Source organism: Arachis hypogaea, chromosome 15 (genome assembly GCF_003086295.3).
Source record: "Arachis hypogaea cultivar Tifrunner chromosome 15, arahy.Tifrunner.gnm2.J5K5, whole genome shotgun sequence".
Classification (NCBI taxonomy): domain Eukaryota; kingdom Viridiplantae; phylum Streptophyta; class Magnoliopsida; order Fabales; family Fabaceae; genus Arachis; species Arachis hypogaea.
In genome coordinates this window covers 32,720,602-32,745,677 of record NC_092050.1, presented here as the reverse complement: position 1 = coordinate 32,745,677, position 25,076 = coordinate 32,720,602, and the positions used below count along the sequence as shown (strand labels likewise).

The 25,076-nt window shown below is 28.2% G+C and overlaps 1 protein-coding gene across 1 annotated transcript; it reads left to right on the top strand.

Annotated features, from left to right (window-relative positions):
• Positions 1-1,193: 1,193 nt before the first annotated feature.
• On the top strand, positions 1,194-24,655 carry LOC140179189 (uncharacterized). Its single transcript, XM_072217853.1, has 9 exons — positions 1,194-1,404; positions 1,452-2,671; positions 2,777-2,936; positions 3,800-4,714; positions 4,823-5,800; positions 23,286-23,366; positions 24,040-24,164; positions 24,252-24,350; positions 24,437-24,655. Exons 1-9 carry the CDS (start codon positions 1,194-1,196, stop codon positions 24,653-24,655), a joined length of 4,008 nt encoding a protein of 1,335 aa, XP_072073954.1.
• The last annotated feature ends 421 nt before the right edge of the window (positions 24,656-25,076 follow it).

Genomic DNA, 25,076 nt, shown 5'->3' with positions numbered 1-25,076 from the left:
AAACAAAAATATAAATTTAAAAAGATAGAATCTTTTACCATAAGAGGTCGAAAAGCCTTAGCTTATTTATAGTTTTTTAGTTGTGTCTTTAAAAAAAAGGGATTTAATTTATGGTATAATTTTTAATTATATTCAAGACACATCTAAAATAATAAAGAATAAATAAATATTTTAAAACATACCCAAAAATACATATAATATAAATTTCTTTAGTGAAATTAAGTAAACACATCTAGAATAATAAATAACAAACCAAATATTTTGTAAACACATCTAAAATTATCAAAATTATAAAAAGATAGATGTGAAGATAGCCATTATTATGTTTATTTAGTTACGATAGTTTCAAAGTTATTTTTAAAAGAATGAAGCTTTCTCCCTCAAATACAAATAAAAACATATATTAAAAAGATAAAATATTTTACTAGAAGTGGTGGAGAAGACAAAGAGCGCATTATACATCTAAATTTCGATAGAAATTAAATCGGAGCACAGCAAAGATGGGAGGAGCACGGGATGGAAAAAGAGTGCGGCGCGATGGAGGAGCACGACTCAAGGGAGGAGCGCGGCAAGGAAGAGAAGTGTGAGGCGCTGCAGATCTAGATTTTACGAACGGATAAAAGATTTAATGGAATGATGAAATCTGTGTTTTGAGATATTTAAAGTATGTTTTGGAATGTATTAGAGTTTAAAATATTTAAAATTTAATTATTGAATTTTAATTTTATTTACACTATTTTTTAAATTTATATTTTAAATTAAAAAATATTAAATCTATTTAAATGTGTTTGTTTTAATTTTTTTAAATTAATTTAATAAAAATTATTTTAAGGATAAAATTAAAAGATAACTAATCGTATTGATACAAATACTAAAGAAAGTCACGGTTATCCAAGTTGCTGGTTGGTTTTGTAACATAATAGAGTTGTATAGCTGTCAAGTTGGTTAGTTTGTTAGACATAATTATAGCACTATTAGTTAGTAATTTATTTTCCCTTTTGCTATATATATTGTAATTGGTACTCAGTAGTCTGTGGTGGTTCTTTTAATCAATTATTCTCTCTTTTCACTTCTTTTCAATTCTTCTTCCATTACTTTAAATTTCAATGACTTGAGAGTACATCACCAACCTTCTTCTTTTCTTATAATTATTTTTGTAATTCACTTGAATTTTAAGCTTGGTATCATTTTACATGGTATCAGAGCGAGAAGATCCAACTATGGCAGATAATTTAGCTAATCCGAATGCAAGCCCTTCATCAAATTCCGCTGCAGATTTTGAGAATTTCACCGCTTTCATGCGTCAATTCTCTCAGTTCCAGGCACATCTTGGCAGATCTAGTTCCTCTTCTGCAATTTCTGATCCGATTAGCCCTTATTTTCTTCATCCAGGAGAAAGTCCTGGTTTGGCTCTAATTCCGCTTAAATTGACACCTCAAAATTATTATCAGTGGTTGCACGATATGTGGAGAGCACTCAGATCGAAGAACAAGGTGAAATTCCTCGATGGATCCATTCTAAAACCAGTGAAGGTGATCCTAATTTTGAAGCATGGGATAGGTGTAACAATTTTCTCCTCTCCTGGATCAACCTCTCTCTCAGCCCTGAAATCGCTAAGAGCGTGATGTGGATTAGCTCAGCTCCAGACTTGTGGAATGATTTAAAACGTCGTTACTCACAGGGAGATGTCTTTCGAGTTGGTGCGTTAAAAGAAGAATTTTATGCACTCAAACAAGGTGATCTTACTGTTACCTCTTACTTTGCTATGTTGAAAGCTATTTGGGAAGAATTAGAAAATTTACGTGCTATTCCTAGTTGTGTTGCTTGTGTTAATGGATGTTCATGTGGATTACGAATTGTTCAAGATTATGCTTCTGAGGAATATGTTGTCAAATTCTTAAAAGGATTGAATGAGCAATATTCAAATGTTAAATCACAAATCATGCTAATGAAGCCGTTACCTGAAATCAACACAGTACTATCTATGTTAACCCAACAAGAGCAAGAATTGAATTGTGACCCGTCAAATAGCAACATAGTGACTAACTCTTTAGAGGTGCAAACCTCAACTGGAGGCGGTTCATTTTCTGGAAGAGGCAGAGGCCGTGGACGAAATTCAGGCAGAGGAGGAAATCAAAAATCTTATAGTCGAGGCTACACTTCAAAGTTTTGTAGCTACTGTAATCGAATTGGTCATTTAGCAGAGACATGCTATAAGAAAAATGGCTTTCCTACTCACCAAAAGCAGCGAGTAGCCAATCAACTTAGCACTGACGAGATAGTTGAGAATTCTAGTGCTGAGATTGCTGATTCTAACCAGGATAAAAAGAGCAATGATACAGTACTTGTGTTGACTCCAGATCAGAAGGAAACCTTACTAGCACTCCTTCAACAACCACGCATGCCAACTTCAAATAGTGTAAACCACATTACTTCTTCTGCCACCCTTACTCAACCAAAAGGTAGGCATTGCTTGAGTGTATCATCAAATTTTACTAAAACTTCTTGGATACTTGACAGTGGAGCTACTGATCATGCATCCTATATTCAAGAGTCTTTCAAAACTTTTCATTATATGAGACCAGTTTTGGTAAATCTACCTGATGGTTCTACCACTACAACAAACATTTGTGGCACTGTGCAACTCTCTAAACATTTGATTCTTACCAATGTTTTATTCATACCTCACTTTAAATATAATTTGATTTCAGTGTCTAAACTCACAAAGTCATTACATTATGAATTAAAATTTACTGATTCTTTTTGTGAGATACAGGTACTCCCATCATTGAAGATGATTGGGCAAGTTAAAGTCATTGGTGATCTTTATGTGATGGATGCTCAACCTTGGAAACTAACTACACCAGAAGTTAACACACATTCTGTAAATGTCACAGTGCAGCAAGATTTAGGAACTCTATGGCATGCTAGACTAGGTCATTTACCATTCAAAAGAATGTCAATCATAAAAAATACATTTCCATTTATTGAATGCATTTCATCATCTCATGTTTGTGATTCTTGCCACTTGGCTAGACAAAAGAAATTGTCTTTTTCCATTAGTAATACACAATCAGAATATATTTTTGATTTGTTACATATAGATATTTGGGGACCACTCTCACTTTTATCTACTGCTGGCCATAAATATTTTCTTACAATTGTAGAAGATAAAACGAGGTTTACTTGGATTTATTGCATGAAACTAAAATTTGAAACTAGAGTGTTAGTAGAAAATTTTGTTCAAATGGTGCAAACTCAATTTCATAAAGTTGTGAAACAAATTAGAACAGATAATGGGATGGAATTTAAAATGAACTCCTTCTATAACTCAAAAGGAATATTACATCAAACATCTTGTGTTGAAACTCCTCAACAAAATGGAATTGTTGAGAGGAAGCATCAACATATACTGAATATTGCAAGAGCACTTTTGTTTCATTCTAATGTGCCAAAATGTTTTTGGCACTATGCTATGCAACATTCAGTACATTTAATAAATAGACTACCAAGCACCTTCTTGAATCATCAAACGCCTTATGAGGCACTTTTCAAGAATAAACCAAATTTGACTCATCTCAAGGTGTTTGGTTGTCTTGTTTTTGCTACCACTTCGAGTACTAATAGAAGAAAATTAGATCCTAGAGCCAGAAAATGTGTTTTTCTTGGTTATCAATCAGGAACAAAAGGGTCCATTTTATTGATTTAAAATCCAAAGAAATTTTTATATCAAGAAACACTGAATTTTATGAACACTATTTTCCATTCAAACAAATATCAAGCACTGATTTTTCTATAGATCAGCCTTCAATTGAATCATCCAATTTTGACTCTTTTGCATTCTTTTATAATAACTCTGCACATACTTCTTTATATGAGCATACTCATGGCATAATTGCACCTCACACCATACACACTACACCTGATTTATCTGCCACTTCTACATCACCTATGGCATCTCTTCATGATATAACAGATTCTGCATCACCCGCCACCTTAGAATCAGCATCTGCATTGGCACCATTGGAACATTCATCTATTCATATTGAGTCACAATCTGCTGCACCAGTTTTGAGAAGGTCTGAACGAGAAAGAAAAACACCCTCTTATCTTAAAGATTTTCATTGTTTCCATATTTCATCACATAGAGATCCAATCAATGCGGCCCAATTACCTTCAACATGTAAGTATCTCCTTTCTCACCATTTGTCATATTCATTGTTTACTCCCAAGCACCAAGCCTTCACTTTTGCTCTCATAAATAACTCGGACCCCAAACACTATTTTGAGGCTGTTATGCATGATTGTTGGAGGATGGCTATTGAGGCAGAACTCACTGCTCTTGAGCAAAACAAAACCTGGATCATCACTTCTCTTCCTCCTGAAAAGAATGCAGTTGGTTGTAAATGGATTTTTCGCACAAAATTCAACCCAGATGGCACTATCGAGAGGCATAAGGCACGTCTTGTTGCCCAAGGTTTCACTCAAATTCCTGGAGTCGATTACATTGACACCTTTAGTCCCGTTGTGAAAATGAGCACTGTGCGTGTTCTTCTTACCGTTGCAGCAGCAAAGAATTGGCATCTTCATCAACTTGATGTGAATACAGCTTTTCTCCATGGAGACCTACATGAGGACGTTTATATGAAACTTCCAAAGGGGTTGCAGTGTTCCGATCCAAACTTAGTCTGCAAGTTGACAAAATCTTTGTACGGTTTGAAATAAGCTAGTCGCCAATGGAACATCAAGTTGTCTGCTGCACTTGCTGATCTGGGGTTTACTCCATCTGAAAATGATCACTCGCTTTTTACCAAATCCACAGGTACAACTTTCACAGCTATTCTTGTTTATGTTGATGATCTTGTGTTAGCTGGAGATGATTTGAGTGAAATTCAAGCTGTCAAAATGTTTTTGGATGATAAGTTCAAAATTAAAGACCTTGGCCTTCTTAAGTTCTTTATTGGGATGGAGGTAGCACGAAGCAATGCTGGTATTGCACTGTATCAAAGAAAGTATGCATTGGATTTGATCACAAACTGCGGTTTGCTTGGTGCAAAACCAGCATCTACTCCTATGGAGTACACTACTTCTCTGTTTAAGGCTTCAGGCTCCCCTCTTCCTGATGCAACCATCTATCGTAGATTGGTGGGCAGACTTCTGTACCTTACTAACACAAGACCAGATCTCAGCTACTCTGTTGGATGCCTATCTCAGTTCATGGATTCACCAACTGATGCCCACTTGAAGGCTGCCTATAGGATCATCCGGTATCTAAAACAATCACCAGCAACTGGCTTATTTTTCTCTGTCAACAATTCTTTCACACTATCTGGTTACACTGATTCTGATTGGGGGGCTTGTAAAGACACCCGAAAATCCATCAGTGGTTATTGTTTCTTCCTTGACCAAACTCTTATTTCTTGGAAGAGTAAGAAGCAGGCTACAGTCTCAAGGTCGTCCTCAGAAGCAGAATATCGCGCCCTTGCTAATGGCACTTGTGAACTCGTTTGGTTACTCAAACTACTAAAGAAATTCAACATTCTTCCTCCTCTCCCGGTTGATATCTTCTGTGATAATAAATCTACTATCTATATTGCTTCAAATCCTGTCTTTCATGAAAGAACCAAGCATGTTGAGGTTGATTGTCATGTGGCTCGAAACAAGTTCAAAGAAGGGGTTTCTAATCTTAGGCATGTTGTCTCCAGTGAACAACCGGCTGATCTATTCACTAAATCCCTTCCTCCACGACCATTCTCTCATTTGCTTTCCAAGCTGGGATTACTTGATTTGCACAAACCACGTAATACCAGCTTACGGGGATGTAACATAATAGAGTTTGTTTTTTGTATAGCTGTCAAGTTGGTTAGTTTGTTAGACATAATTATAGCACTATTAGTTAGTAATTTATTTTTCCTTTTGCTATATATATTGTAATTGGTACTCAGTACTCTGTGGTGGTTCTTTTAATCAATTATTCTCTCTTTTTACTTCTTTTCAATTCTTCTTCCATTACTTTAAATTTCAATGACCTGAGAGTACATCACCAACCTTCTTCTTTTCTTATAATTATTTTTGTAATTCACTTGAATTTTAAGCTTGGTATCATTTTACAGGTTTGAGTGTTTTTTATTTTTATTTTTAATAAAAATATTTTTAAAAGTAGAACAAAGTTGAAAACACTTTTTTCTTGTTTTCAGAATTTTTCGTTATTAATTTTGAAAACATTTTCACATCAAAATACGGGATTTTCAATTTTGGATTTAACATTCGAGTATCTCCAATTTCTTTGTAACTTTTTTTTTTGTGTTAATTATTTTATCTCCTCCCTCTTGTCTGAATTTCATGCGCTCATTTTCTTTCTCCTTTCTCTTTTACCATCAATCTCATGCACTATTTTTTTTTCCTCCTTACTTTTTAACCATTAATTTTCTAACATGCCAACTCCTCTCTTCTTTGCCATCAAATATTATTGCGAGATTTTTCATTTTTTAATCAGCTTATATAAATATTTTTTTTGAAAATGTGAAGATAAAATTTTTAATATGGTCAATTTTTTAAATAAAATTTTATTAATTAATTTTAACTAAAAAAACAATATATTTTCTAATATAAGTATAAAAATAAAATGAGGTCTTCCAAGTTCAACTAAAATAGGCAAGTACAGCAACCAGTGCTAGAAGTAGTAAAACAAAAACCCAATAAAAATATGATGAATTTAGTTCTAAAATTTAAAATTAAATAAGTGTATTTGTTAAATTCTTTTATTTAATACTTATTACATTCTAATTGAATTAAAGAAATGATAGTGAATAATAGATTAATTACTAGTTTTTTATAGTCTTATTTTTTAATAATAAATCTATATAAATGTAATTAATTATTTTAAGATAGTAATTTATTTAATATTTGATATTGTATAAAAATAAATTGTTAACATCATAAAAAAATTAAATAACTAAAATTTTACATTTAATAAAAATATAATTTTATATTCTAAAACATTGAAAAATATATTTTAAAAATAGATCAACTAAATATATTTTTATTATTTTTAATATTTAAAAATAAATCTTTTTTTTTTTACAAATCAATCACGTTTTTTTATATATAAAAAATTAAAAATAAAAATTATTTTCAAAAAGTAAAAACAAAAAATAAAAAATAAAAAATATTTTCGGAAAACAATCCACCCTTAAATTTTTCATTTAATTCTAGAACTAATCGGTGTCCACTCCTCCTTTTTATTTTCAATTTATTGATTGAGTCAACTAACACTCTACAAATGACGAAGTAGATTTATATGAGAGACTATTTATATAAAAGTCTGCGACTTGTTCTAGCAAACAATTTAATTATGTAAAAATAATTGATATAATTGACAAAGAAAGATTTCTTCTCTCATAAAATACGAATTCAATTAATATAAGACTATAAGTCTATAAGCCAGAGTAGATATGAGTATATTTATTTGTGATTGTTTGTAATTATTGCCGCTAACCTATCGCCAGTTTTTTTGATAAGCATAAATAGTGATAGATTAACGACAGGAATTTTTCTCGCAATTTTTTTTTACTAATAATAACATATTTTTCTAAATTTTTCTGTATCTAAAAAATCTCAAATTATGAAAAAAATTAAAATGGATTTAGTTTAATTTGTATTTTTCTTTTTATTTTTAATATTATCTTTTTTAAAATTGTATGAAAAAATAAAATAAAAGATAATACACAAAAAAAATGATTTTATTATTTTCAGTATTTTTTTTATAAAATCTAAAAAAAAAAATATAAGCTAAACGTACTCTTGTAGTCTTATCTTCTTGTTGATAATATGTAAGAATTTGAAAAGTACATTAGGAAAAGAAAAAAAACCCCTGTAGTTATGGCAGATAGTTGTCGTTGGATCTGAGGTGTTGGTACAGCTGCAAGAGAGAGAGAGAGAAAGAGATTGTGGTTTGGTTGTGCTGTGCACACTGCACACTGAACACGGGAGATTAATGATTTTCAAACCTAAAATTTGACGAAGCTTGTGTGCCATATGTCACTCTCATCCCTCATGTTTAATTATGCCAATTATAATGGGGCCAACTGAAAAATAAAATTAAAGTTTTTTTTTTTTAAAATATCCTCTCGTTGAAATGTCCATAAAATTTCACCTAACCATTCATAAGTCGGATAAATAATCAAATTTGTTGTTAAGAGATCACTTATTTTTTAAAACTACTTTCTAAAAATTTTTTTAATTAAATTTATTTTTTTAAAATTTTAAATTAATCACATTAGTTTTTTTTGTTATTTTTTTTATTAACCATGCTAAATTTATTAATGTGGCTCATTAAATGATACTACAACATACATATAAGACTACAAATTTTAATTGACTATTAGCATAATAAATTTGAGGTATTGAAATCTCTAATATAAGATTGATTTGATCTAATTTCATAAATTTATCATATTAACCATTAATTAGGACTATTAAATATGTGTTGTGGTATCACTTAATGTGTTATATTAACAAATTTTGACGTGATACAACAGAATTAACGAAAAGACTAAAATAATTAATTTAAAATTTTTAAAAAATAAATTTAATTAAAAAAACTTTTAAAAACTAATTTAATAAATAATATTTTAGAGACTAATTTAACTATTTATTTTTCATAAGTTATATTAAATATCTTAACTTATATAATTCAGTATTAATGATTGAGTGATTGATCGTATTATTTTCTTGATAATATTTATCTTATAATATATATAAAATTTTAATTAATTTAAATTGATTGAATAATTAATTTATTTTTTTATTTAAATAAATATTAAGAATTCAATTTTCATTTTTTATATGCAGAATACGGTAAATTTTTAAATAAAATTTGAATCCTTCATAAATTAGTTTTTTAAACTATTGAATTAAAAAATTATTATATATATTGAATGGTTCTCTCATGATTACTCGAGTTGATAAGGACCCGGAAATTAATGTAGCAATTTTAAAGATGAAAACAGTTTAATAGTCAAAACCTAAAGAATGAAAAGATGGAAATAATAATAGCTACAGGAAAAGGCCAGAAAAAGTTATTAATTATATATTGAAAAGAAAACACTGATGTCAAGTTCTCATAAGTTACTAACTTATAATGGTTAATTAATTAATGTAATTGTTATTGTTGAGCTTTCCAATCAAATTAAACCTTGACAACGTCCAATATATAAAAGGTGGATACTACAATGAAGATGGCATAATTGTCTTCATATGAGTATATTTCTTTTTGACCTTTGGATGATGGATTGTATGGTTAGATTTTGATATTTATAAAAGTGTTGTTTTTGTTTAAAGTGTGGCTAAATAAATAAACCACACTTTTAACCAAAGCATCTTCATGAGAAGATATTTTTGCCATCTTCATTGTAGTATCCACCTATATAAAATGTATCAAAGAAAAACTCCTTGGACTCGAATTTTTAAGGAAAGATTTTTGTTGGAGGCACGGCGGCGTCCCTACCTCTCGGTCTTGGCTTGCATCACGTCGCCCTCTCCTCTCTTATGTGACAGCGTTGACGATGGTGGAACGAACTCGGGGTGCAGTATTAGACGCGATGGCGGCAACAGCAAGTCGCAGCACCTCAGTGACGACGGACGAGTCATCTTATTTTAAAAGATGTTATAAAAAAATAAAAATAATTTTATGTTTAGATATATTATATAAAAAAAATTTTTATCTATTAATAATTATGTTTAAATATAATAATATAAAAATATTTTTATTTATTTATTATGTAAAAATAATTTTTTTAAAAAAAATTATAAAAAATATAAATTATAATTTTTAAAAAAATATTTTTTATTTTTTTAATATTTTATTTTTATTATTATAAATTTATCAAACAAATTAAAAAATAAAAAATATTTTTTATTAAAAAATATTTTTTTATTAACTTAATGACGTCTAAACAAACACTCAAACATCACTATAGAATAAGTTAATTATGTTAATTTTTTTTTATTTTAAAATTTAAAAAAATAAAATAGTAAAATTTTTAATGTAATATATCTATTTTTCAACCAATTAACTAGAATTGGCTTTACGTCTAATTAATTTCCTAACACAATCAAAAGATTTTATCATTAATAAAACATGTTTTATTTAGTTTTCGATAAACTAAACTTTAATTTTATCTTTATCATTTCAAAGATTTTATTTTCATTGTATTTTTTATCTTCGGCTCAAAATTAAATTTATTCTCATTGAAAATTTTCTTTATTATCATTATATTTTTTTTCTTCATCTACCACTTTCGCTAACAAACCACTATAACTATTATCACCATAATCACCACAATTACAATTGTAGCTAGTATACAAAAGAAAATGATAATGAAAAAACAAAGTATTTTTTGAAAAAAATTATTTTGGCTAAAAAATTCAAATTAGATGAAATGAATTATTTGGGACAAAATCACAAAAGTAAAATATTTTAAATATTATGAATAAAATTAAGACTTATTCTAATTTAAAGACTAAAATAATATTATATATATATATATATATATATATATATATTAAATAAGCTGTTATTACTGATTAGCCTTAATGATATAGTTTTTTATTATTTTTACTTAATTATCACATAATTATTCTTCAATAATTGATCAAATTCATTTACAATTTGTCTCAATAGGTAAATTATGGATTCACATGAATTTATTTTATATATTTTATTTTAGTATAAAATAACTTTACGTTGTCCTCAATTAACAAATTATATGTTATTGTATCCGAGACTTATAAAATAATTAATTAATAAGTACGTAAATTAAATATCTTTTAAATTTAAGAATTTATATTAGGTGTAAATGTAAATTATTATTTTATAATATATCAAAACTAAATTTATTAGTAGTACTTTATACTTCTCAGATCTCCGTAATAAAAATAAGAGAAAATTTTAGGAGTCAATAATATTATACAATTAATATTATAACCAGTATTTAATATAACAAATAAAATATTCAAAATTTTTAAAACAAAAATATCCAAAACTCAATCAAAAATAATATTCGAAATTTAACCTCAACAAAAAAATTATTTTTAATGAGTTTCATCATAAATTTATTTAATAATTTATTATAATATTAGTTGAAATTAACTGATATAGTTTTGGTTCCATAACATTATACAAAATCTTTTTATGTAAACTAAACAAGTATTCTACACAATATTGTAAATTTGTAATAATATTATTATACGCGTATCAACTTTTATTTTAGAAATAAAACAAACACCTTTTGTTTATCGTGGTGGGTCAAAATAATTAAAATATCAAAACAAAAAAATATTTAATATAAACATGGGACGTTATCGATATTTTCTTTTATATGGCTTTATAATATGAAATGGGTCCACCTTCCTCATATATGAATGGAAATGGATTCTCTCTATTTTTTTTTTTAATCGAAAAGAATAAAATGTGATCTCTCAAATTTAATTCTATAAATAAAATAAAAAATTAATAAAAGAAAGAACAATAAATAATAACATAAAATACTGGATATTATTCAATTTTTTTTTCCACTCTACTCCCTATATGAACTGTGATGAAGGTCCACCCTCGTATACAAGTAATTAACTACACAACAACGTATATAAACATTTAAAAAAACAAGGGAGTGAAAATATAGTCAATATTTTGCAGGCCACATATAATTGTTTTCTTTTACTTTTCAAAGAAGCAATGAAGAGAAAGAGGATTAAATGCGATTGTTGAAGAGAAGCTTTTGGGAGTTAAAAGATATGATGCGATGCTTAGCATTTAGCAGATGACGACACAGAATAATTATATACTAAACAGAACATAAACTAATTCCTCAATATGCTCATCTACCAATCATGCTTTTCTGAGGTGATTTAATTTTAGTTTACAACCATATGCATTTTTTGCGCTAAAAAATAATAGTTACAGGGAGTAAGTGCTAGTATTTTACAATAATTCTTTAGTGGTAAAAATTGATAATAGTGAAGCATCAACTTTTGAAACTAAAAATGAATTAGAAATAGTTAAGTTAGAGAAATTTTTTTATAACTGGAATATACTTATAATATACAAAAATAAAGTATATAAAAAAAAGATCATTTAAAAAAAAAAAAATTATGAAATACATGAGTTAGAATATTGTAAACTTGGAACAAGTAATAATAGGATCGTTACCATCTTAAAAGGAAAAAAGTTAAAAGAACATAGTAACAAAGAATATAACTTTATCTATATAGGATTAATATAAGTAGCAGTAAAACCCAATTTTAGAATAGAAATAAATGTTCTTATATTATTATATTTAAGAGATACAAGATCTCCAAGATTTAGTAACTCATTAATAGGAATATTAGAAAGCAACTGTCATGATGGACCAATTTTCTTCAATTGTTATCCGAATTACGCTATGAATCTAAGAAATGAATATACTTTGCAAACTTTAAAATTACATGTCCAAACTGATAAAAAAATTATAAATGAAAAATATGATCCATTTAAAATAATTTATAGAATATACTATAAAATTACTAAGGTTAATTATAACTTTAAAACATTAAGACAATTCTCAAAAGAAGAAACGATAATTATGCATACAAATCTCAAAAAGATCTAATATACAAACACCTAGAAAGCTAAGACATAAAGAATTATTAAAAAAAAATACCTGAAGAATGGACAATATCCGATATTATTGAAAAATCACAAATAGAAAATACTAAATTAAGAGAAATAATAAGAGAAGGAACAGATATTAGAATTAGGATGAATAGATCACAATCTCTAAGAATTTCTGATAATATTGAGACTATTAGTCATAGAAATTCTATAAATAATTCGACAATAAGAAATATAGATAATATTATAGGAATTAATAATATAAGACCTCATATAACTATCTCTATATATAAAACAGATTCAGATTACGATCCAACTAAATCACAAGTATTAGGAGTAATTTTTAAGAAATTAAAGAACCATTTGAAATTGATAAAAAATGGATAAGACAATATTTTAATGCTGATTATAATAAACCATTAAGAGATTGGTATTTTACCAATTATTCTAAAAATGAAGTTATTAGGCTTAGAGAATTATTTTATGATTTTATGAAAGAAAATAGAATTAATTTATATTTTTTTGACTAGTACATTAATTATTATTCTGAAAATAACAAGAAATTATGTCTGTTAACAAAGACAATTGTTATATGAAAAATTAGCTCGAGATGAATAATAGAATCTGAATACCCTCCTAAAGAAACTATTAAAATACCAGTTAAAAAAGATTTAGAAGTTGAAACAACACTCTATAAAGATAACAACGCATAAGGAAACATAGAAAAAAGAGATATTAAAAAATTACATCAACAATTAAACTTTAGTAATACCATATTAGATATAATGAAAAATTAATTAGAAAGAATGAAAAATATAAAAAAATCAATTAAAGGAGAAAAACCTATATATAAATTACAAAGCTTAGAATATGACTCAGAAGCATTTGAAGAATATCCCAGCATATAATATTTAGTAAGAGTAATACAAATCAAATGGTGGAACAAATATGATTTGGATTTATAAGAAAAACAGCCATTGATCAGTGGTAAACTACTTCATAAAAACACCCTGCCATATCAGCTACGAGCAGTAATGTTAACGAATATAAAAAAGAATCTCTATTCTTAGCACAAAAATAACAAATTATGGCAGTCCTAGTAGCAGCAACATCAAAAAAAGATATCCAAAATTCATTCCAAGCAATCCAGGCCGTGCCTTTTAGAGAAGACGAAGAAGTTCAATCTAGTCCGGCCCATTACTTTCAAGATTCTTTTAAAATGTAATAGAATAGCAATAAGAACCGTACAAGAAATCAATGTAAAAGCCCAATAAAAAAGAAAACGATCTCTGAGAAAAAAGGTAAACAATAAATGTCAGTAAAACAGTAAAAGTAAACAGTAAATGTCGACAAAACAGTAAATGTCGACAAACAGTAAAAACAAACAGTACTGTCGACAAATAGTAACAAAATAGTAATCACTTGAGGTCTATAAATACTGAAGACCTCATTCATTTCAAATGATCAAAAATTTGAAAGCTCTAAAACTCTCTCTATTCTCATATTCTCTTACTTCAAAGATTCTCTGAAAAATTTGTAATCATCTTTAAGATTGTATCAATATTACAACAAATAATAGTACAACTTCATCTCTGTAAGCTTACTATCTTATTCCTCCTTTTCTTATAATCATTATTCTTTATTATCTTAGTTATTATTTATATTCTTATAATATGAAAGAATTTCAAAAAAGACTTATCTCTTTAAAACTTGTTAGAAGAAATATGAAAATAAAAATAATGGCAATAACAATAAAAATAAGAAGATTAGCACTTGAATCTTTAGAATTAACAGTAGAAATAGAAAAGTTAAACAAAAAAATAATCAGAGTTAGAAAATTGATAAGTAATACTAAAACCAATAAATCATTAGAGAGTATTAAAGAAAGTATTAAAAATAAAAGAATCTATAGAACTAGACAAATAATTCATAGAGCAAGAACGATGGATTTATAAGAAATGTTACAACCAGCACCAGTTTTTCAAGTTCAAATGATTCAACCTTTTACCAAATCAGCCTTTATAAAAATTTTTACAAATTTAACCTTACAAGTGATATCAAAGCCTGCCTAAAAAAAATATCTGATAATATTTATAAATGATATATATTTATTGTAATAGCAACAAAAATTTAATATTGATAATAAGTGAGGCTCATTTTTTTCTATATTATAAATAATTTGGTGATATGCATTGATATTTTAGAATTATTGTGTTTTACTCCGTTATAGTTCTGACTCAATTTTTTTAAAAGGGGTGAATAATAGTTTTTATGTAAATAAAAATAAAACGGTGTCAACATTTTGTATTATTTTTTTTAATTTGTTTATATATAAAATGGAAGTGACGTTTTGCATAATTATTATTTTTTAATTGGCAAAAAAAAAAAAAAAAAGAAAAAAACAGCAATGTCGTTTTGTGGCACCCGTCAAAAACTTTCACAACAATGTTAAACACAGTTTTTTTATTATTTCCATAGGTTACAATAATTAAGCTCCAATATTAAAAAAAAGTTCAATAAGTGAAATTTAAACTTAACATTTTATATGTTATAAGATATTACGTAAATACTAAAAATTAATTATCAAATAATTATTTTTAAAAAATATATATTTTTGTGTTCATGAAAAAAATATCGTTATACAGCTATAAAAAAATTTAATTACTCTATTTATTATAGATAATATATATTTTGAAAAAATTAGCTTATGGGATAGTTCGTAAAATTGGCTAGTCAAATGCCAACTATCATAACCAATTAAGTTAGAGTGTCACAATTAATTTAACAACATATTAAAAAAATTAGTTACCGAAACTCTTTACTCTAAGTTAATTAGTCAGGACGTATCTGTATATATAAATAAATGACCAGGTTAGATGTATATTAAAATAAACTATTAAAAATATAAAATATATTAAAATATAAAATATATTAAAAATAAATGAAATAATATATATATTTATATATAAATATATAATAATTGATTTTAGTGTAAAAATAATATTTTTTAATAAACAAAACATGTAACACATACAAACTCAAGTGAGATTCATCACTCTAACTCATACAATTTATTTGTAGAAGCTTCAAACTTTGCTGGCAGGTTATTTAAGAATCTGTTTGAAAAATTTTAAAAGTTATTTTTTGAATTTTGACTTATGAAAAGTAGTAATATTAAGGGCAAAAAACTAAAATAAGTTAAGTGAGAAAATTTTTATACAAATCCGTTAAACTAAAATTTACTTCATGAATCCACCAATGCATATTTATATGTAGTTCGAACCAGCTAAATTCGAACTTCATTTCTACATAATTCGGACCAGTTGGGTTCGAATTATACACAAACACACGCACACAGTAATTCAAATACACAGTAATTCGAATCAGGGTGATTCGAACTACACCCACGCACATATTTCCAAGTAATTCGAATTTGACTGATTCGAATTATTCATGGTATAATTCGAATTATGCTGTTAAAAAAATAATAATTTATTAAAAAAATTTTATTAAAAATTTTATTTAAAAAATTAACAATTTAAAAATTAAAAAAATATATATTTTATTTCATATATTTAAAAAAAGCTAACAAAATATTTAATTACGAGACTTCTTTAAAATATTAATGAGCTATCAATTCGAATTCCATACAATACTCTTTTGTCAATTTTTAATAGCTCATGAATATTTTTTAATAAATTTTTTTAAATTATACCACAAAAAAATATTTTATTCTATGCAAAATAATTTAAAAAATGGCTTAAAAGATGTTAGAAGTACTAAAAAAATTTGTAATATCCTAATGACTTAGGACATTAAAGAAATACTCTACATAGTCACTAATAATTTAGAAATTAAAGAAAAAATATTTTTATCATGTATTTACCTAAATCACTAGAATATTACAAACTTTTATAGTACTCATAACATCTTTTAAGCCATTTTTTTAAAATTATTTTGTATAGAATAAATATTTTCTTTTATTTCTAAATTATTATTGACTATGTAGAATATTTTATTTAAAATTTGAGTACATGAAATAAAATATATATTTTTTAATTTTTAAATTATTAATTTTTTAATAAATTTTTTGATAATTTTTTTAATAAATTATTAATTTTTTAACAGTATAATTCGAATTATACCATGAATAATTCGAATCAATCAAATTCGAATTACTTGGAAATACGTGCGTGGGTGTAGTTCGAATCACCCTTATTCGAATTACTGTGTGTGTAATTCGAATCAGGTAGATTCAGGGACGGATCCAGAAATGATATTATGGGGGGCCAATAACACATATAATATTAAAAATTATGTAAAAAATTATATAATATAAGATGTATTATAAAAATATACGGATAGAGAATATATTTTAAAATAAAAAATATGTGTATACTTTTTACTAACGAAGTGGTCGATTCTTCGTATCATAAAATTCACTGATAATAATAGAATGTGTCAAAATTTTCAACAATTTTCTTTTCAATATAATTAAAAGACAACTAGCAAGAAATTCATCTTTTATTTTGTTTCTAAGTTATTTTTCATAATATTCATAGTTAAAAAAGATCTCTTAATTGTAGCAGTTGAAATAGAGAGAATTAATACCAAACGAATAAACAAAACGGCCACAAGAAGAAAAAGAATTCACTTTATGAGATTTAAAAATTTTTATTTAATTAAAAAATATTAGTAATAATATCTTTTTCAGATTTTTTTAATATTGTTACTTATTTTTTAGATATTAAAAATTATTGATATTTAAATTAAACTGAACTTTTATTTATATTAGACTAAATACTAAATATTTTTTAAAAAAAATTAAATTATACATAATAACTTATTACTATTAAAAAAAGTTGGGGGGCCGAGGCCGCCAGTCGCCCCCCTTATGTCCGTCCCTGGGTAGATTCGAATTAGTGTGTGCGTGTTTGTGTATAATTCGAACCCAACTGGTTTGAATTATGTAAAAATGGAGTTCGAATTTAGCTGGTTCGAACTACATATAAATATGCATTGGTGGATTCATGAAGCAGTTTTCGTTTTGGCTGATTCGTGTAAAATTTTGCTCTCCTTAGCTTATTATTGTGATTTGTCCTAATTTTAATGTCTAGTGCAAATTTCAAAATCAAATCGTAACTTTTTAAAAAGTTATTTAAATAATTATAAAAAATTAAAAAAATAATTTTTTTATAATAAAAAATTTTTTATCATATTTTTTTTAAAATAAGTATTTTTAAAATTAAAAAATTAAATATAAAATAATTTATTTATAAACTACTTTTAATATAAATATTTATTATTTAAACTATCTTTTAAAAATAAACTTAGTTAAGCTGTATAACCAACTAACTCTAGAATAGAGTTTTGACATGATGCAATGACCATGGAAGTTATAAGCAATGTGAGTATCTCAAATTACAAGATTTTGAAAGGGATAGATTTGTGAAGAACTTGAAAAGTTTAATCCAATTCTAATGTGTGAATGTGCTAGTCAATGCTCATCAAGTTTGATGAAATCTTTCTTTGATGTGTCAATGACTTTTTAGTTACTTTTTCAACAAGAAAATTGAATTAGTCTGACCTGTTAAATTCAAAAGTCCTCATCAATGTTGTAGTAAATAACAATTATCAAATTAGAGAAAGAGAGAAAGGACATGTAACTAGTCGAAAAAGAGGACAAGGACTCTCGATCAAACTGTGTGTTCATTATGGTAATATTTTATATATATACAAAATATACATTTTTATCGACGATAAAACTGTGGATAAATAATAAAAAAATATTATTTAATTTTAAGTCGTTGGTAATATTATACTATTTATTAGGGTAAAATATTTATTTTACATCTAACATTTTTAAAATTATTTTTAATATTTAATTTTATTTAATTTTATCTTTAATATTTAAAATAGTTTCAACTTTATTCCTACTATCAAATTTTTTACCGTTAATAGTTAATTAAATTTTCTTTTATCAATTTCACTCTTAGAAAAAATTTTGACTCTAATTCCTTTTTTCCGTCATTATGGTCCCATTGTTAGATTTGAAACCCACATTACCAAATTTCTATACGTTTGAATTTCAATGCTTTTACTTGCACTCCTTTTACTACAGCAAATTCGAGCTGAGACAATCCGTTAAAAATATTGCCTATAATAAAAAAAGTGTTGTCTTTGATAAAAAACAACACTTTTTGACAAAATACAACGTTTTTTAGGGGTTGGCTGTACGACCGTTACATTTAATCTAAGACAAAATTTTTGTGTAAAGGGAGCCCCTTTTTATGGCAACCTTTAGAAAACGTTGCCTTTTCTACTAAAAAAAACTTCACGTAAAGGTTACCTTAGAATACCCAAATACAATGCTTTAATATAAACTTTATGGCAACAATTTTTACGAGTTGTATTTTCTAATACATAAAGTAACACTTGTCCAAATTTTTTTAAATTGTCTTTTCATATACCTAAAGCAACACTTGTATAAGTTTTTTTGGGTTGTTTTTTCATATACCTAAAGCAACACTTGTCCAATTTTTTTAAGTTGTCTTTTCATATACCTAAAGCAATACTTATCTAAGTTTATTTGCAATTGTCTTTTTCTAATACCTAAAGCAACACCTTATTGATTTTTTCTTAGGTTCTCTTTTTTTTTTTTATATCTAAAGCAATATATTTTTTACTTTTGCTATATTTATATGACATTTGAAGCATATATAATACACAGTAACAATATTTAAATATTTAAATTCAATATAATCAATATAAGAAGAATAAGCTAATAATATATATTATATGTATAATCAACTGCGCCTCCAACATGGCCAGTGCAAGATCTTGTCTCTGGATCGGTGGTCTCTCACGATGCCCTTCGTTTTGAAACAACTAAGGTGAACAGAAGTCTTTGCTTTCTTCCAGTTGTTGGGTTCTTAAGCCTGCCAAGGTCATTGCTCTCCGGGAAGCACCAACCACCACCCTGTGATGGTCCCTCTCATTCATAGGTGTACCTCCTCATCTCAACGATCTCGACTCTTCTAAGGCTGCGATTCGCTACATGGTATTAGTTGCCACCGCAATTGCTCTATCCTCTCTCCTCCATCCGCTCTCTACCTCTCTTTTTTAGGTTTGTTTATTATTATTATTTTTAAATGAAGTGTGTGGTTTACTGCATCATTCTTGTGAGCAGTAACAAGATCATCTTTATAAGAACAACCCAATTCAATTAGAGCATCGATCAATTCTGTTTTATTATTTTATTTTGTGTTAACAAGTATAGAGTTTATAAAATAACTTGTGCAGTTTTTGACATTTCTAGAGATATTTGTGCATATTTCTCTCATTAAGTTTTATGGTTAAAATCATAATTTTCAGAACTATAATTTGTTAATTTTATTCCATTTGATATCGTAGTGTGTTCTTATTTAAGATATTTCATGTTTTAGGGACATTAATAGTCTTAAATGTTGAAGAAAATATGAATAAGCGAGAAATTTCATGAAAAAAAATGAATATTGTTTACAAATACATGGATGCGTATGCATCCTAAAATGTACATGCATGATTTGTGTGCATGCAAGCACCGACTTTATTATTCCCGTCATCATCTTCCAAACCAAGGTGGCAAATCCTGCAATCCCTACTGTAAACTTTATTGTTTATGGCAAAATGAACCTTAAACTCAGGTACGCCACTTTCAATTTGAATCTCAACTTTATGTTGTTGTTGATTAATGGATGTGGATAGACAATACTAACATAATGCAATACCATAGTGGGATGTGGCAGTAGCTACTATGATGGCAGTGGTGAGTGAGAGAGTTCGCTGTGTCAATGGTGAGATGATGGATGTAAGAGTTCAAGTAGCAGTGATGGATGCGATGATGGTTGTATTGTTGGTGGTGAGATGAAGAGCTAGAGAGATTAGGTTTAGATTGAGTTAGGATTAGGGTTAGATAAGTGAGATTAAAATTGAAAAAATAAAATTTGACAAATTGTTGACTATAAAAAATTTGACGTTAGGAATAAAATTGAAATGATTTTAAACGTTAATGACAAAACTAAATCAAATTAAACGTTAAGAGTAATTTTAAAAACGTTAGGGACAAAAATATATTTTATCCTATTTATTATTATTTTTTTATTGCCTGTATTAGGCCGTGGATAAAGTAAAAATAAATATTTTCACACTTTAATTTATCAACAGTAGTAGCCATTAATAATATTATTTTAAAATTACCGATGGCTACTGATCATCGGTAATATTGGTCGGAATTTATGAATGATATTTTTGCCGACGATCTTTTACCCACGACTTAATCGTCTGTAAAATTTGTGCTTCTTGTAGTGAAAATGGCTACCTGATTGACACTAACTATCATAAACATGGGTTTCTCCCTTATAAATATGTATCAAAAATCACAAATTTATACTATTAGTAGTTACTGAAAAAATCTAAAGTTCAGACAATAACTTATCTAATAACAGAAACACTAAAAATAATTTTTTTACAGTCTATGTAGTTAAATAGGCAATACTAAAGATATTCCAAATAGCAAATAAAATGTCAGAAATTAAAATATCAAATATCTAAATTTTTATCTTGTAAAAATCTCCAAAAGAAGGAGAAAAATTCAAAGAACTTAGTCCATTTAAAATATTGGGTACATAATTTGTCTTCATAGTAGCACTAAAAAATCTCAACAATTAACAAAATACATCATCAAAACTGATGGAATCAACATAAACTCTCCACAAAGTGAGTATCTCAAATCAGACAAAAAAAAAAACAATACAACTAGCAAATTATATCCTAATGTTTATCTCTACACCAAGATCAACATACTAAAATTTCATAAAAAAATAGAGCAAATTTACCAGTTTAATAAGATCAGACGACACTATCGTTTTCCCCTTTTCTTCTTTTCTTCGACACTTATTCTCACCTCTCTCTATCTATTTCTTTTCTTTTCTTTTGTCGGTGTTAATACATACTCTCTCTTCTTTTTTTTTCTTTTACCGTAGTTAAAATCACTTTTTTTTTATTTAGCCTGGAGGCCCTACTTGAGTTGGGACCACCAACAATAAAAATGACTGACTATTACTTCTTTCTCGAATTAGCCATTGTATCAACGAAAAGCAAAAGCAAATTATAGTGTCTTACTCCTCACTTAATGCATAATACAAAATATTGACTGTAGCAACTCGTGAAGACCTGCCAGAAATTAATTTTATTATGGAGAGTGAGTTAGTGTAGGACCACGATATGGAGAGCAGGGGAGCTTTACCGACCTGTGGTGTCAAGAAGAGAGTAATCGGACCGTGCGAGTGGTAGCAGGCAAATCGGACCGTGCGAGTTTCGTCTGCAAAACAGACCATCCAATTTGTTCAACTCCAAGCCACGTGTCGCATGCGTGTGGCTCCCCAACGACGGTGCCCCTTTAACCCTACAATTTCCCTTCATTGCATGCGTACCCAGGGACTTGAGTCACTTTCCTTCCTGGCTTCCTTCCCCACCCAGCGTCCATTCCTTCATCTTCTCCCTCCCTGAACGCTTTCTGCTTCATCTATTTGAGGGAAAAAAAATTAAAATGTCCGAGAAATCAAAATCTAGAAATGTTGATCGTCCGGAACTTCACATTGTAAAATATCTCAACTATTTTGATTATGTAAGTTTATTTGTTAAATTTTTTTTATATTTCAGAATTATAATTATTATTTTTAGAAATTTACTTATATTTATTGTTGTTAGAAGTTAAACTGAAGAAGATATATGTGATTTAGTATATAATTTTATTGATAGAAATTTAGAAATAAATGTTTAAATAAGGTGTAAATGTAGTTGATTCTTGTGTAGAATTATTTGTAATATAATAGATTATTAATAAAAAATACCTTTTTAGAATTTTTTGGTATAATATTAGAAGTTATAATTAAGTAGTTATAGTTAATTGTAAAAATTTAGGAATATATGTTTAAATAATAGTTAGAAATATATATGTTTAAATGTAGTTAATTCTTGTTTAGATTTTTTTGTAATATAATAGATTAGAAATAAAAATATAGTTGTTTAGAATTTTTTGTAATAATATTAGAAATTATAGTTAAGTGGTTAACTGTTATAATTAAATTTAAAAATTTAGGAATATATGTTTAAATGATAGTTAGATAAGTGTGTTTAAATGTAATTAATTCTTGTTTAGAATTTTTTTCCAATATAATAGATCAATATTAAAAATGACTTATTTATAAATTTTTGTAATAATATCAGAAATTAGAGTTAAGTAGTTAACTGTTATAATTAATTTTAAAAATTTAGGGTTATATTTTAAATAATAGTTAGAAATATGTGTGCTTAAATGTAATTAATTGTTGTTTAGAATTTTTTCCAATATAATAGATTACTAATACAAATGACTTGTTTATAATTTTTTGTAATAATTTTAGAAATAATAATTAATTAGTTAACTGTTATAATTTCGGTGTATAATTTTTTTGGAATAATGTTGACAGAAATATGTTATTTTAGTTGAGGTTTTAATATTACTAGTAAAATTATATGTTTTAATTAGATTTTTTTAAATTATCTATGATAGTTGTGGAATTTGAATCGTGATTTTGCTATGCTTTTGTAGAGTTACGGATGTTGACCTTTGATCACCCTGTCCCTCCGGATCGGTACAATGAAAGGGTGGAGGAGCATTTACGATCTACTGGTTTTTACCATATGGCCCAGATTGGAGTAATTCAATGTTAGAAAACACTGGTAAATACTTTAGTAGAAAGGTGGCACGCGGATACACATACCTTCCACCTTCCGATTGGTGAATGTGCCGTGACACTGAAAGACGTGGCTATGATCTTCGGTCTTCCGATCGACAGTCTTCCAGTCACAAGGATGACTTTGAGTAGTTTTGAAGCCTTAGAGGCAGAGTGTCTGCACCAATTTGGGGTCGCACCGAGAAAGTCGGATTGTAGAGGAAGCTGTATTAAACTGACGTGGCTACGGGATTTAAAAGAACAGTTACAGTTGACTGATGAAAATAGTATATAGGTGTACGTTAAGTGCCACATTATGTTGTTGATCGGTACGATCTTGTTTGGAGACAAGTCTGGGGCATCTGTTCCTGGAAGTTTCTGCCTCTGCTTAGTGATTTTGCTAGTATCGGACAGTACAATTGGGGATCAGCATGCCTAGCACACCTGTATAGGGCATTATGCAGGATATCACGTTTTGACTGTAAGGAAATCGATGGTCCGTTAACACTTCTGCTCTGTTGGGCTTGGATTCGCCTACCATATCTAGCACCGGTTCCTAGGGAACCCCGCAGTTTTCCGCTTGTAAACAGGTAACGTTATCTTACATTTACCTGGTATCTTCATATTTAGAATCGAATTGTGTTAATGAGATAAGTCATATTAGGTGGCGTAACTGGGAGCGTGGAGACCGAGTCTATAGATATCTTAAGCTTGCTCATTTTAGGAAGGCCCTGGATGATCTTCAGGAAGGCCAGGTGTGTTTTCATTAACGTAGTATTTGGTTCAGGTTTAGTGATATAGTTATTTGGATTGTAATAATTTGTTTGCTTTATTGTTACCAGTTTTTATGGGTTGCATATTCTGTTGATCGTGTTGATCCAGACATAATTCTTGCAGACATCTACATGCACTCGGTTGTTTGGAGTGCAACGGTGCCGTTGGTATCTTTTGAATGTATTGAATGGCATGCTACCGACAGGTTTAGACACAGTTCGATTTCGTTCAAGGAGTTCCTCATGAGGAACAGAATCTAGACAGGGCACACAGAGAAGTCTTGACTGGTCCTAAGAATATCAACTGGGCCACAGCCACGACTCATTCATTTTGGGTGATGCAGTGGACAAACAAGTATAATCACGTGCTTACTGAGCTTCCCATAGCTCCGCAGCATCTATTAGATATTTACATGTACTGGTACCGTTCAAAATATGGCAATCACTTGAACTTGTCGGATCTTGTGGTCTAAGAGGATGTTGAGGTAATTAGGTTATGGATGACGAAAATGAAGAGCATGAGCCACAGTCACTGCCACCTCCATCTCCACCTCCACAAGAACAACCTCAGTCCTCAAGCCAATATGTACCTCAGACACAGTTTACCCCGTCGTTCCCAATACATCAGCAGTATTGGAGTACACCACAGTTTGACTCAGGAGATGGAGCTTCTTTTAGCCAGTTGCTTGGGTTAATGGCTTCAGATGCCGGCCAAGCACAATATGGCCATCAAGCTGATTTCATGGCGGGTAGGCATTCGTTTGACATGAGGCATCCATGTTTCACTTCCTCGGGTGCATTTGGAGGATTCGTATCTGGTGATTCTAGTAGGAGTGACGGTGGTCGAAGAATTCTTAATAGTCAAAACCCTCACCGTGTTTCGATGACTCTGAT

Bases quoted from the DNA above. Each gene is read 5' to 3' on its own strand.
- LOC140179189 (XM_072217853.1), top strand. From the start codon at position 1,194: ATGGTATCAGAGCGAGAAGATCCAACTATGGCAGATAATTTAGCTAAT. The intron at 2,672-2,776 runs GTTTTATTCATA...TGTGAGATACAG, and splicing joins AACATTTGATTCTTACCAAT to GTACTCCCATCATTGAAGAT. The intron at 2,937-3,799 runs GTCATTTACCAT...ATTTTTCTATAG, and splicing joins TCTATGGCATGCTAGACTAG to ATCAGCCTTCAATTGAATCA.